The sequence below is a fragment of the Scyliorhinus canicula genome, chromosome 16 (genome assembly GCF_902713615.1).
Source record: "Scyliorhinus canicula chromosome 16, sScyCan1.1, whole genome shotgun sequence".
Taxonomy (NCBI): Eukaryota; Metazoa; Chordata; class Chondrichthyes; order Carcharhiniformes; family Scyliorhinidae; genus Scyliorhinus; species Scyliorhinus canicula.
Window position 1 is genome coordinate 99,772,885 of NC_052161.1, and position 16,031 is coordinate 99,788,915.

At 47.4% G+C, this 16,031-nt stretch overlaps 1 protein-coding gene across 4 annotated transcripts in view; it reads left to right on the forward strand.

Moving 5' to 3' along the window:
• Nucleotides 1-16,031, forward strand: part of ece1 (endothelin converting enzyme 1) — a 401,990-nt gene that overhangs the window by 252,768 nt on the left and 133,191 nt on the right. For all 4 annotated transcript variants that reach the window (XM_038821847.1, XM_038821850.1, XM_038821848.1 and 1 more), the window contains one exon: nt 3,950-4,088. In XM_038821847.1, coding sequence (XP_038677775.1) covers nt 3,950-4,088 — 139 coding nt within the window. The remainder of the gene's footprint in view (nt 1-3,949; nt 4,089-16,031) is intronic.

The window sequence follows — 16,031 nt, forward strand, 5'->3', positions numbered from 1 at the left end:
GGAAATCTGCCATCCTTACCTGGTCTGGCCTACATGTGACTCCAGACCAAAACAAATGTGGTTGACTCTTAACTGTCCGCTGAAATGGACCAACAAGCCACTCGGTTCAAGAGCAAGTAGACATGTTGTAGTCAATATTCTTCCCTCTTCTGGACTGTGATAGAAAGATTCAACAACGCTCGTTAAGAAAACAAAACTAAGTTGTATTTGCGAATTACAACTGCATGCAGAAATGGCTGAAACTTGAGTCGGAAAGCAGTCAAATACAAACTGCTGGATCCTTCCCAAGTCTGCGCTGTTACAGAGAACTAGGACAATATTTATACAGTATATGAATCAAGATTACGTGAATACAGCTTGGTCAGGAATTTGATCAGAAGTAAAACATAAACAATATCATAAAACTGGCATCACCTTGCTGACCTTTGAGGACTCGGGGTCTCATATCATTATCTTGTCTTTTGATCGCATGTTTAAGAAACGGAGCAGACTTGTTTAAGTATCGTAAGAGACGAGTTCTGGCCTATCTTGTCATATTTACACTGCTTTGGGTTATGACGAGTTAGTTTTATCAAGTTTACAGAGCCAGCCAGTTTACGGGACAACTTGACCTTTTCTGCTTTCAATGCAGGCTTTAGGTTATAAGAGCTTGGCTTTTTTTACATTGTACCAAAAGTTGACCTGTTTTCCCAGAATGCCATTAGTTACTTCGTACACCATCACAGGCATGTGCAATAAATGCTTGCCCAGCCAGCGACGTCCAAATCTCATGAAAGCATAAATCAAAAACCCTCTGCCAATCTCTTTTCTTTTCCTGATTGGCTCAAATTTCCGAGGGGGAAATTGGACTCCCGCCAGTCCCTGTGGATCCCGTCAGGTGCCGTAAAGCAGGGCAGCGTTTACTGACATCAGTGTAATATTTCTTCAGAAGAATACGGATCAGAAACAACAGACTGATTCCCCCCACCTTCCCCCTCACTGTGACTTCACAGCCAATGAAGCAAAATGTAGTCACTGTTGTAAAATAGGAAGCACAGCAGCCAATTTGCATTTGGCAACTCCTACAAACAATAATGACCAGATAATATATATTTTTTCTACGTAATGTTAGTTTGAGGGTTAAATCTAAGGCACCAGGGTCAACATTTTTAAAACAGTGTCACGGGATTGTTTACGTCCATCTTAGAGGGCAGACAAGGCCCCTTCTGCCTCTGACGGTACAGCACTCCCTCGGTACTGCACCGGAGTGGCAGCCTTCATTGTTCTGCTCAAGGACTAGAGTGGGACTTGACGTTCAACTTCCTAACGTAGAGTCATGGCTAGCCCCTAAACGCCAGCATCAATCACTTGGGCTAAATGGCCTGTTTCTGTGGGCTGTGGTTCCAAAAGATTTCTCTTTTATTAGTTTGAACCTTTGTATCCTTCTCATGGGTTAACAATTATGTTTAAAGTAAATTTGCCTTTCCCAGATCTTGTACATGTCTGAGATCACATCTCATTTCAAAGCTGATATTTTTCAGTGATTGTCATGACTCAGGCCCAGATTTAGGATCAGTCATGTGTCTTCGCTCTGCACTGCCTCCACAAGTTGACCACCACCTTTTGTGTCCCAATAACCAGGTCTGGTAACGTGTGTATATGCACGTTCAGCAAGAGGTCCTTTTGAGCACTGTTCCATTCATCTGTTACTAATTTGCCCGATTCCTCTGTAGCTTCTTAGATTCTCCTGCAAGGCCCGTTCGTGAGGAGCAGAGATGTCACTCGGCAGGCTGGGGGGGTGCGGAGGGCTGGCCGATTCCTGAAGGCTGGATCATGGGCTGGAAAAGCCAGGAACCTGGTGTGCGGAGTGGATGGAGAGTGAGAGAGAGGGAAAAGGGCAGGGCAGGAGCAGAAACAGAAGTCCAGTACTAACCAAAGCCTTTGATGGCAGCTGGAATGAGACATGGTCATTGGGAAATTAGCAGTGGAAGCTCCAGGAACGGCACGGTGGTTAGCAAAGCTGCCTCACGGCGCCGAGGTCCCAGGTTCGATCCCGGCCCTGAATCACTGTCCGTGTGGAGTTTGCACATTCTCCCTGTGTCTGCGTGGGTCTCTCCCTCACAACCCAAAGATGTACAGGGTAGGTGGATTGGCCACGCTAAATTGCCCCTTAATTGGAAAAAATAATTGGGTACTCTAAATTAGTTTTAAAAAAGCAGTGGGAGATCCACCAATTAAATTCTGCTATCCGGTTGATTGGAGATCAGGAGTTCAGCTCTCGATGGAACTGGAGTGTTGGCTGTGAATATTTTTTCCCTCTAACTGCCTTTCCTTAATGTTTATAACTATTTGACCCAGTGGAATAAAGGATCCCTTTAAATAATCTTTGTGTAGACGATCTGCTTTAATCTCGGGTTACAACATCTTTGTCATTTAATCTCTCCCTCCCTCTACTCTACCCTTTCCCTTTTGTTCTTCTACCTTCCTCCCTCCATTTTCATTAAACCCATCCCAGGTCTACCTTCATTCAGCTCTGAACAAGAGACATCTTCAACTTAAAACGTAAACTCTTTCTCTCCGCAGGTGTTGCCAGACCTACATTTCCAGCATTTCAAACTTCCAACATCCGCAGCATGTTGCTTTTTTAAATCTTCTGGCCAATATTTACTCCTCAATCTGCATCGTACAAAATCAAATTACCTGGTTATTATCAAATAGTTGCTTTTGGGTGTGGGCTGAGCACATACTGCCTGTTGTGTGACCTACTTTGCAACTGTGGCTGCACTTCAGAAGGCACTTGACTGGCTGTAAGATGTTTTGAGTCGGGTTGTAGAAAACATTAAATAAGTGCAATTATTTATTTCTCTTAACGTGAATTTTTCGCCTAGCTGTATGTGCTCAGGGAGAATCTAATCATCACCCCATGACATTCAGTGACATTACCATCACTGAATTCCCCACTATCAACATCCTGGGAGTTACCATTGATCCGAAATCAAACTGGACTAGCCATATGAATACTGTGGCTATAAGAGCAGGTCAGGGGCTAGGAATCCTGCGGTGAGTAACTCATGTCCTGACTCCCCAAAACCTCTCCACCATTGATAAGGCACAAGTCAGGAGTGCGGTGGAATACTCCCCACTTGCCTGGATGAGTGCAGCTCCAACAACACTCAGAAGCTCGACACTATCCTGGACAAAGCAGCCCACTTGATTAGCACCCCTTCCACAAACATTCACACCCTCCACCACAGACGCACAGTAGCAGCCATCTACCGGTTTAGCTCAGTTGGCAGGACAGCTGGTTTATAACGCAGAGCAAGGCCCAGAGCACGTTCAATTCCCGTACCTGCCTTCTCAACCTTGACCCCCCCGGCTGAGGTGTGGTGATCTTCAGGTTAAATTCCCACCAGTCATCTCTTCCCCCTCAAAGGGGAAAACCGCCTATGGTCATCTGGGATTATGGTGACTTTATTATAAAATGCACTGCAGGAACTCACAAAGGCTCCTTAGGCAGCACCTTACAATCACTACTGTCTAGCAGGACAAGGGCAGCAAATACATGGGAACCTCACCGCCTGTAGGTTCCCATCCTGACTTGGAAATTAATTGCCTTTCCTTCACTGTCGCTGGGTCAAAGTCCTGGAGCTCACTCCCTAATCTACACCATGTGTATCCACACCACATGGACTGCAGCGGTTCAAGAAGGCAGCTCACCACCACCATCTCGAGGGCAATTAGGGGTGGGTAAAAAATGCTGGGCACAGCTGCACCCTGTAAATGAATAAAAGAAAAAGTCCAGAACCCCTCCCCACCCTCCAATCATAATTCACCTCAATACCTTAAGACCCATCACAGGCATCCTTGCTATTGGCCAGTACTGTCCATACTCCTTGTTGTGTCTTTAAAAAATAAAATTTGGTGAGGTGACAGATAATTCCACTAATTTGTCTTTTTTAAATTTCCTCAGATGAGCTTCAGAAAACCCAGAGGTCTGAAAGGCTGCTGGACGGACAGGACTCACCTTGAGAAGCGCCTCCTAGTGGTGATTATCGTCCTTGCGCTGCTGCTGTTCTCCAGCATTCTTGCTCTGGTCTATAAATATGGAAGTAAGTACCCGAGTGTGAAGTGAAATGATGGCAGTAAAAACCGGTCATAAGAATTCAAATAGGCCATTCAGCCCCTCCAATTCATTAAGCGAGATCAATGATAATCTTGGTTCTGTAACAAATGGACATGTGTTGCCAGAAGATGGGATCGGTCCTTGGACTCTATATCACTAGTATATAAAAGGCATAGACGACTATGGGGGCTAGGGTCAGTAGGTTTGCGGGTGACACAAAGTTGGACCAGATGGTTAACAATAAGGTTGAGTGTCTTGGTCTTGATGCTGGTGCTCTTGGCTTCTTTGGACGCTGATCTTAGTACACCTGTTCTCCCAGCTGATGAGGAGAATCCTTTTCAGACAGCATTGATGGTACCTCCCCAGGGCCGTGAACCGGTGTCTGTCAATCCAATTTCTGATCCCTATAGAATGGTTGGGAAGGAACTTGGTGTCAGCACGAATGTCGTGGTCAACCGATTATTAAGATCATGGCTGACCAGGTTGTAACCTCAACTCCACATGCCCGCCTACGTCCTGATGACCTTTCATACTACTGCTCCTCCTCCTCCTCCTCCCCCCCCCCCCCCCCCCCCCCCCCAATAGCCACCCCTTGTTTATCATGAGTCTATCAATCTCGGCCTTAAAAAATATTTAAAGACACTGCTTCCACCTTTTGATCGAACAAAAAAATCTACCACCTCCATTTTGAAACTTTCAACTGACCAAGTCTCAACATCTTTTAGGGGAGACTGTCCCAGATTGGCATTGCCCATTTGTTAATCTTCCCCTGACACTGCCTCTGAACAACCTATCTCCAGTCTCAAAGATGTTCACCAAAGGAAATAATCTTTTTCTCTATCTACCCAATCAAATCCTTATGGGAGGCGATGGCATAGTGGCATTGTCACTAGACCAGAGACCCAGGGTAATGATCTGGGAATCTGGGTTTGAATCCCACCACAGCCGCTGGTGAAATTTGAATTTAACAAGGACTAATGATCATTAAACCATTGTCGATTGTCGGAAAAACCCTTCTGGATCACTAATGTTATTTAGGGAAGAAAATGGTCTGGCCTACATGTGACTCCAGATCTAAAGCAATGGTTGACTCTGAAGTGGCCTGGCAAGAAACTCAGTTCAAAGGAAAGTAGGGATGGATCTAAATCTGGCCCAGTCAGCGACGCCCACATCTTCTGTGGAAAAATAAATCCTATCTTAAAAAAACTCACTTTGATTGTCCCTTAATGTTCTATGTCCAGGAAAATAATCTACCTAAGGAATCAAAAGGATAAGGCAGGAAAGTAGAGTTGAAGATTATTATATCATCTTATCATATCAGCCATGATCACATTGAATGTCTCTCAAAACGGACTTTTTTGTTAGGTTGGGATGTTAAGGATTACAGCACGAAGCTGATTCAATGGAGTTCAGAGACAGATCAGCCATGATCTAATTCGATGGCAGTGTTGGTCCTGATGGACTGAATGGCCTATTCCAATACTACAGATACTATACCACACATGCTATCAGTTCTTCCAGGAATGTAGGAAGCTGCTGAAAGTGGAAGGGATTTGGGAAGAGAGAGGGTTAAAGAGTTGTGATGAGAATTTCCTCGGGGTCGGTGTTTTTTTTGGGAGGGGGGGGAACGGAGTGGGGGGTATTCTTCTGAATGACCACCGCAGTTTGTCGGGAATATCAGGAGGAAGGTTGTTTTCCAATCTATCCAAGATTTGTGTTAATCTCCCAGCATTCAATCAGGAGCATCTTCAAGGGGACAGTCGACACAAGGACCCCCTTTGGCCCCTTCTCTAATGCGGTGATGACTCCGTGCTGAAGGTGCCCCTATTGATTAAGGACCACGCTGTTTAATGTGCATGCTCTCTTAGGATTAAATGAACTCTCACCAGCAGTGCGACCGTTGACTCACTAATCAGTGTAAATCATATCAAATTCGAACCTCATCCGAAGCACCAGCTCCCAAGCAATAATACAGTGATTATTATTCTGTGGAAAGGATGAGATAATTAAAAGGATGAAACGTTGTAGCTCTCTCCCTGGCCCTGTGGGAGTACTGAGTGTGCCAGTCGTGCAGTATATTGTCGCCAATGGCAGCCCATAACTATAAAACAATCAGAGATGATCTACTCTTTGTGGGTCCCAAGGTCGAATTGGCAGAGGCAGAGCAATGGGCTGCTTACTCGTTCCTGTTCCAGGGGCCCAAAAGAGGACACCGCACTTGACAACAATTACAACACAAAAAGAGGACATTAGGCCTATCCAGACAATGTTCGAATCGCCCTCCAGACCAGCAAATGGGTCCAATCACCGATATCTTCATTCTTCCCCTTTCAAATTCAACCTCCCTCCCTTCAGCTGCCTTTCCAATCTAATCTCCAATGTTGACGTCGTTTCTTTCTCTATGATTGACCCTGAGAGTGATTTTGGTCTTTGTAAAGGAATGAAGAAATCATCACGAGATGCGCTTTCAGAAAGAAAGGCTTGCCCCGACGAAGCACCACGTATATCCCATGTCAATCGTGGCTCAGTGGGTAGTGTTCTTGCCTCTTGAGTCAGAAGGTTGTGAGTTCAAGTCGGATTCCAAGACTGAGTGCTAAAATCGAGGCTGACACTCCAGTGCAGTACTGAGAGAGCACTGCACTGTTGGCAGTGCCAGCTTTCATCGGAGCCATTATGCCGTGGCACTGTCTGCCCTCTCAGGTGAATGTAAAACATCCAGTGGCACTATTTTGAGGAAGGGGCATGATTCCAGGTGTCCTGGCCCATATTTATCCCTCAATCAGCATCACAAACACTGGGGGAACCCCTCCCCACCACAAAATCCCATGCAAGGACTACAATAGGAATTGTCCGGGACGTTTCAACTTGCGATGGATAATTGCCCTCCACTGGGAACCAACCAAAACTCCAATTTAAATTTGGGAGTTTGGATGGTTGTTTTTAGCAAAATAGTAACCCAGGAAACGTTAGAAGCATTAGAACCACTTCAGACTCTTGGATAACTATAGTGCTGAATCCCCCGACCACCAGCTTCCACCCCCCTCCCCACTTCCTGGGCCATTGCCAACCCTCCGAGAACCCAACTACACCCTGGCAAGCTCCCCAACAACCCTCCCCAATCCCCTGACTAAGACACGCACCCAACCCCTCTCCCAAGTACTGTTCCACCACCCTGACACCCCTTCCCCAACCATGAGCTACCCATCTCCATCTCCTCACCCTACATCCCCCAACAAATGCCGCTAAAATATGGGCAGGTCTTCAATTAACCCCCCCCCTCCCCGCACCCCATCCCCATCCCCGATGCTGCCCTGCTCAAGAAATGGTACGGAGCTGCCCAGAGGAGACCCGAGGGAAGAACGCAGGATTGGGATTTATTGGACAGCTCTGAATCGACACTGTGGGCCGAATGGCCTCGCTCAGGCTTGTGTACTTCAATGATAAAGGAAAGTGTACATACCTTCAAAGTACTGACCACCTACCACACCCTCCACATTACAACCTCCGCTACTGTACCTAAGTGGCCATTGTTTATGCACAGCCGACACTTTGGGATTCCAGCCCTTGCTTAAAGGTTAGCAAATAACCTCTGTCCGTGTGAGGAGGAATCGGGTAAGACACCAATTTCCCAGAATCAGAATCTGACAGGTTTCCCAGACAGCACGTGCTCCGTCCACCCTGAGAGTTCAGTACAAATAACAGCTTTGAACTCTGTTTTCAGACCAGCAAAGATTACTATAATAAGCAGGTTGTTGGATTGCTATTCTGACGGAATGAAGTTGAACAGACGACAGGGACCACTTGTTTTGAACCTACCCCTGTGATGAAAGTCACCGCACAACTGCTGCATTGTGACCGTAATTCTGAAAGCACTGGACTGTTGCTGGATGAAGTCCGTCCATGCCATTGTTTAATTCTTTCTCTGCCACAAGAGCCCTGGTGGTTTGATTCAGAACAAAACATCCAGTGAACGAGTGACTCCGACCCAGATACATCAACACGTTGATCTTGCCATGAGTTTATCAAATGTCAGGGGTGTGTATTTAACCCCATCTACTTCACAGTTATACTGTCTGAGGAAAAAACAATAAACATTGGCCCGTCCTTGCCCAATAGCTGTCTGATTGGAGTGTGCACTATCGCGAGACACCATCATTTGGCTGACTGGCTAAATAAGCCAAGGGGCAATTTGCACCTCATCCCCATCAGCCCAGGGTAACTCTGTTCCAGAGGCTCAGCATCAGGCTGGGACCCACCTGGATCCAGCAGACCGCCGACTGCTGTCTTGCCTGGGGGTTCCTGCCTCCACCAGATGTACATCAGCAGCAGAGTGGTGCTCACCAGATTGTGCCCCAGAAGCCTGACCACTAACATGTCCCACCGAGGGGGGTGTATCTGCGCTGGTGGAGGGTGGGGATGACAGCTGTGCCGCGACTATAACAGTTGCATCCTCGGAGCTTTCCTCCGAGTTGTTCTCCTCGGAGTCAGGAGAGGGGGTCGCCCGGGATGGGCCGCGCCATCGGCTGCTGGGCCTGCGGGAGAATGGACATGTGGTCAGTGGGAGGGATTGGTCCGTCAGTAAGGCAATCACTACTCACGTTTGACAGGTCCTTCGGGTGGAGCCTGGTGGTCCCTCACCTCTGCGGCGTCCGCCAACCTCCGCATTGGTGACCCCCCTGTCCTCGGCCACACCAGTCACCTCCAGGGCCCGCTCCTCGAAGGAGGTGAGGATTCTCATGTCCGGCACCCCACCGCTAGCCTGGGCCCTCTGCCCCTCTCTGGGACACAGAGGGCATTGTTAGCCACGCGCATGGTTCACAGTTGTGGGGTGGGTGTGAAGGGAGGGATGGGATGGAAAGAGGGTTGAAGAGGTGGGTGAAGGGGAGGGGGATGGAGGGAGGGTTGGGGGATCACCTGGAGGCTGCTCCTGTGGGAGGGTGGGACGTTGGTGTCTACCCACTTGTGCTGTCCGGAGTAGGCCATTGACCTTCTTCCAACACTGGAGGCCATTCCTCCTGGTCACACTGCCCGAGCTGACAGCTGCCGCCACCTCGTCACAGGCATTACTGGCTGCCTTGTGGCTCACCCTCCAGGACCCCCGGGGGAACAGGGCACCCCTCCTGACCGCCACCGGGTCCTGGAGCCTCCCCAGGTTAGGATCCCCGAATTTTGGGGCCGGTCCCCTAGGCGCCATTGTTGCGAGCTGGTTGCGGTTGGCTGAACAAGTGCAGCTATAAAGTGCTGCTCAACGTTGTTAGCGGGGGGCTGGTGAACGCAGCCCCAGCGAATCAGCTGGCGAGCTGACATTCATGCTGAAAAGCTCGTGGGGCCTCGTTAAGTGGACCAATTAACGTTGAATATTGTTGCTAACCTTGCTGGGCCGAGTGCTGGGAAACCCGCAGCAATTCCCGCTCGCAAGAGCACTTGGAAATTTTACCGGAGAATCCCACCCATGGTTTCATTTGTTCCCTTTCTTTAGAAAGATAAAACATAGTCATTTATGAACCCGAGACAATTTGTTCAGTTTGGCAGAATTGGATGGAAGGAGAGAATAAACAGATAATTGGAGCATCATAATTGGAGGTTCAGATTGAAAGGACAGAAATGGGAAGCTGTACATACGGTCGAACGGAGTGACTGCCTGGAATAGTCTCTCTTGAATTGCAGCTAGCCAGAATGGGAACATATTTGCAATGGAATATGGAGAACATCAGATATTCTTGATGATTTTCTGTTGTTGTTTTCTCCATTTCCCCCAAGGTTAAGCCCTCATCCCCCGCAACATCCAAAGAACAGAATGAGTGTGGGTGTCAGTGGGAACATAAAGCGAAGTCTGTCCCTTGAAGGATATTGGCCAGTGTGTCAAAGTAGAGAAGGTCTCCTCAAAGTTGGAAGGAAAACCTGGCCCAAAAATCTTGGACAATAAAAGCAAATTTGGCTGATGCTCTGACCATCAAATACTTTGAGAACCTTCCATCCCATATCAACCCACCCCGACCATTAAATACTGAGAGAACCTTCATTCCCATATCAACCCTTCCCGACCATTAAAAACAGAGAGAACCTGCCTTCCCATATCAACCCCATCCCGACCATTAAATACTGAGAGAACCTGCCTTCCCATATCAACCCCACCCTGACCATTAAATACTGAGAGAACCTGCCTTCCCATATCAACCCCTCCGACTATCAAATACTGAGAGAACCTGCCTTCCCATATCAACCCCACCCTGACCATTAAATACTGAGAGAACCTGCCTTCCCATATCAACCCCACCCTGACCATTAAATACTGAGAGAACCTGCCTTCCCATATCAACCCCTCCGACTATCAAATACTGAGAGAACCTGCCTTCCAATATCAACCCTACCCGACCATTAAATACTGAGAGAACCTGCCTTCCCATATCAACCCCTCCGACCATTAAATACTGAGAGAACCTGCCTTCCAATATCAACCCCTCCCGACCATCAAATACTGAGAGAACCTGCCTTCCCATATCAACCCCATCCGACCATCAAATACTGAGAGAACCTTCCTTCCCATATCAACCCCTCCGACTATCAAATACTGAGAGAACCTGCCTTCCCTTATCAACCCCTCCGACCATTAAATACTGAGAGAACCTGCCTTCCCTTATCAACCCCTCCGACCATTAAATACTGAGAGAACCTGCCTTCCAATATCAACCGCTCCCGACCATCAAATACTGAGAGAACCTGCCTTCCCATATCAACCCCTCCGACTATCAAATACTGAGAGAACCTGCCTTCCAATATCAACCCTACCCGACCATTAAATACTGAGAGAACCTGCCTTCCAATATCAACCCCATCCGACCATTAAATACTGAGAGAACCTGCCTTCCCATATCAACCCCATCCGACCATTAAATACTGAGAGAACCTGCCTTCCCATATCAACCCCATCCGACCATCAAATACTGAGAGAACCTGCCTTCCCATATCAACCCCATCCGACCATCAAATACTGAGAGAACCTGCCTTCCCATATCAACCCCTCCGACTATCAAATACTGAGAGAACCTGCCTTCCAATATCAACCCTACCCGACCATTAAATACTGAGAGAACCTGCCTTCCCATATCAACCCCTCCGACCATTAAATACTGAGAGAACCTGCCTTCCCATATCAACCCCACCCTGACCATTAAATACTGAGAGAACCTGCCTTCCCATATCAACCCTTCCGACCATTAAATACTGAGAGAACCTGCCTTCCCATATCAACCCATCCCCACCATCAAATACTGAGAGAACCTGCCTTCCCATATCAACCCCACCCCGACCATCAAATACTGAGACAACCTTCCTTCCCATATCAACCCATCCCCACCATCAAATACTGAGAGAACCTGCCTTCCCATATCAACCCCATCCCGACCATTAAATACTGAGAGAACCTGCCTTCCCATATCAAACCCTCCCGACCATCAAATACTGAGAGAACCTGCCTTCCCATATCAAACCCTCCCCGACCATTAAATACTGAGAGAACCTGCCTTCCCATATCAAACCCTCCCCGACCATTAAATACTGAGAGAACCTGCCTTCCCATATCAACCCCACCCTGACCATTAAATACTGAGAGAACCTGCCTTCCCATATCAAACCCTCCCCGACCATTAAATACTGACACCTGCCTTCCCATATCAAACCCTCCCCGACCATTAAATACCTGCCTTCCCATATCAACCCCACCCTGACCATCAAATACTGAGAGAACTTGCCTTCCCATATCAAGTTTTCTATTTTCAGCTTTACTTTCTATCAGGTCAGCTAGGTTGTATCAGTTGTCCTGGTGTAAGATAACAGTAATGTTGCCACTGTCCCAGATGACCAAAGGCTGCTTTCCCCTTTGAAGGGGAGAGCTGACTGGTGGTGATTTAACCTGAGGGTCAGCACACCTCAAGCGAGGTTGAGAACGTGGGGCCTTCACGAATCACTTCAGCTGGTACAGGAATTGAACCCGTGCTGCTGGCCTCGCTCCCCATCACGAACCAGCTGTCTAACCAGGTGAGCTAAACCGGTCCCTGGTGTAGTGTGAGCACTTTCTGTAGAGAATGTTCTCATTAAGTTGAGCTGAGCTTCTTAAAGTGATATATTTTTGCCTGTGTTAAGGCTAATAACTGACTGTGTTCCAGGCCGCCTGCTGATCGCAATCCCTGCTGGATATTAATAAGCATAATTTTTGGCGGTGATTCAGTGATACTCTAATAGGAGACTTGTCACTGAGTGGCAGCTTTATGTGAACCTAAAACATTGAAGGAAAATAATTGCGTAACACTTAAGATAAACCCTATTCCTTCGAGCTCCCTTATCTCTTCTCATTCTCCCCTCCTGTGGGGCAAGGTTCCATGGGCCATCCGAGTCCCTGCAACACCCTTATACAAGGTGCCAGTCTTCACATGCCAATCTGGGCATCATGTGGCCATCACAGCCATGTCTGACTCTGCCCTTGCCCATTGTCTTCAAGAGAAGTCACCAGATCACAATTGAGCAGGGACAATTACTAATTTCCGCACATTTCCTGACCATTCTATCACCCCACAAACCCTGACAACTTGCCCAGAAAAAATGAAGATAATGTACCTCCTGCTGCCCTGATGAAGATTGCAAGATGAGGGGGACCATTCAGGCCATCTTGCTTCATCCATCCAGACTAACCCAAACGACCCAGCAGAATTTAAAATGATGCTGAAATGTTTCCAGGGCTTTCCCCTGTGTTATCCCATTTAGCTGTCCATCCCATGTTTTTATCACGGTGTGAGCAAACGCTGCAATATCTGTTCTAAATTTACCCGTAGGAAGTTAAAACCCGTATCCCCTTGTCTTATTATCACAATTTAATTCAAGCCGCTGAGTGAAATTTCCTGCTTTTAAAAATAAAATTATTTTTTAGGGTGGCACGGTGGCGTGATGGTTGGCACTGCTGCCTACGGCGCTGAGGACCCGGGTTCAATCCCAGCCCTGCATCACTGTCTGTGTGGAGTTTGCTCATTCTCCCCGTGTCTGCATGGGTTTCACCCCCACATCCTAAAGATGTGCAGGGTAGATGGCTTGGCAATGCTAAATTTCCCCTTAATTGGAAAAAATAATTGGGCACTCTAAATTTATTTTGATAAACTGAAATAAAATCATTTCGCTTTGTGACTTGACCAAGTAGGGCAGGAAAATATCATGAACAGTGTCCCAATCATTGGAAATTATTTTTCCCGACACCATTTTCCCATGGAAATTCCCCTGTGTGACCTGGTGGTAAGAATCAGTGAAAGTTCTGCAGAAGTGTTCTGTGCCCACCCACACACCATGCCCGCAGACAGATGTGAACATGCCATGCTCTGAAAAATTCTAAATGCCACCTGATTGAAGCAGCTTTCAAACCAAGGACCCTGTCTGTGGGGGTCCTTGCATTTCAGGTTGGGGCGCACTGGCATAAAACCATCCAATTTCGGTCCTGCGGATCAAAGTGAGAAAACTGCGAGACTCCGGGATTCGCATTCAACTAACAGCCGAACAGAGATATAGGGCACAAGGTCAAAGAGATTGTGTTGAATTTGGACAAAACCTTGGTTGGGCCTCGTGTTGTAGACCATACCATAAGACATAGCGGCAGAAGGGCCCATTTGGCCCATCAAGTCAGCTCCTCCATTTAAAGAGCTCATGGCTGATCTGATGTGATACTCCTCAACTCCACTTTCCCAACTTTTCCCCACATCCCTTGATTCCGTTATTGATTAAAAACCTCTCAGCCTTGAACATACTTAATGATCCAACTTCTACAGCTCTCTGCGGTAAGGAATTCCACAAATTCACTACCCTCTGAGAGAAGAAATTCCTCTACACTTCTGTCTTAAATGGGTGACCCCTTACTCTGAGATCATGCCCTCCTGGTCCTAGACCCTCCCACAAGGGGAAACAACCTCTTTGCATCTACCCTGTCAAGCCCCCTGTGAATCCTATATATCTCAATAAGGTCGCCTCTCAATCTTCTAAATGCCAATGAATACAGGCCCAACCTCCTCTCATAAGAAAATCCCTCCATACCCAGGAACAACTTGGTCCACCTTCTCTGAACTGCCTCTACGGCCGGTATTGTGTGTAGTTTGTAACACCCCATTGAACAAAGACATTCGACCCAGTGGGATAGAGTTTCTGTGAGTTTGCATTTGTTTTTGTTTCTGCGCAGGGTTGCCCAAGATTGAGGAATTATAAATATAAATTTACATCCAGCACAAATTGTATATCTGCAATGTTTTTGTTCTGGTTTAAAGAAATTGGCCTAAGAACCGGCCGCATCACTGCATCATATCAATCACCACTGCCAATTTCTGCTAATTGCAGCTAATTGATGAGGCCCTTCAAATGAAGCTGCCTTTTTAAAGCAATTAGATCAGCCAGAATCTTATTGAAATTAAAATCGCTTATTGTCACGAGTAGGCTTCAATGAAGTTACTGTGAAAAGTCCCTAGTTGCCGCAATCCGGCGCCTGTTCGGGGAGGCTGGTACGGGAATCGAACCGTGCTGCTGGCCTGCGTTGGTCTGCTTTAAAAGCCAGCGATTTAGCCCAGTGTGCAATGGCGGAGCAGGCTCAAAGGGCCGAATGGCTTACTCCTGCCCCTAATTCATAGGTAAGGCATAAAGAACATAGCACAAGCAACTTTTCAAAGCTTTTAAATGTGAAAATTAATTTATTCAGAATCAAATTTATGTACACCAAATTAAATAAGCCATTTGGTTCTTTTAAGTTTTTTAAGAGTTATTTTCAGATATTTAAAATCTGATTACTTCGGTGATGGGCTTGGCACAGCTTGTGGGATATTTCTGGGGGGATAAACTCATTTTCTTTTTTTTGTTGTAAACATTTTACTGAGGTATTTCTGGTTTTACAACAACAACAAAATAAACAATGTACATGAAACTATAAACATAGTGCAAAAGCCGTCTCCCTCCCTTACAGGTCCCACCTATATTAACCTCCTACTCTAAGCTAAACTAACCCCCCCCCCCTCTCCCCTTCTGCTGACGGTTAATTTTCCGCAAAGAAGTCGACGAACGGTTGCCACCTCCGGGCGAACCCTAACATTGACCCTCTCATGGCGAACTTGATTTTCTCCAAACAGAGAAAGCTAGCCATGTCCGATAGCCAGGTCTCCGACTTCGGGGGCTTTGAGTCCCTCCAAGCTAATAGTATCCGTCTCCGACTACCAGGGAAGCAAAGGCCAGAACTTCTGCCTCTTTCTCCTCCTGGATTCCCGGATCTTCCGACACCCTGAAAATCGCCACCTCTGGACTCGGTACCACCCTTGTTTTTAACACCGTGGACATGACATCTGCAAACCCCAGCCAAAATCCCCTAAGCTTCGGGCATGTCCAGAACATGTTGACATGGTTCGCTGGGTCCTTCCCGCACACTTTGCACACCTGTCTCCCACTCCAAAGAATCTTCTCATCCGGGCCACTCTCATGTGAGCCCGATCAACGACCTTGAATTGTATCAGGCTGAGCCTGGCACATATTCTGGACAGGTTGACTCTACTCAACGCGTCCGCCCATAGACCGTCCTCTATCTCTCCTCTCAGCTCCTCCGTCTGCGTCTCCTCTGACCCCATAAGTTCCCTTCTCCTACCCACCCTCTGGAAACTACCCTGTCCTGAATCCCCCTTGGTGGTAAGAGCGGGAAAGTTGAAACCGGTCTACGTAGGAAGTTCCGCACCTGCAGATACCTGAGTTTGTTTCTCTCCTCCCCCCCCCCCCCCCCCCCCCCCCCCCCAACTCCCTGATCATGGCTATATTCGCCACCCAGTAATAGTTATTAAAATTTGGCAGCGCCAGCCCGCCCTCTCCCCGTCCCCGACTCCGCTCAAGCATTACCTTCCTTACTACTCACGGGGTATTGCCCGCCCAA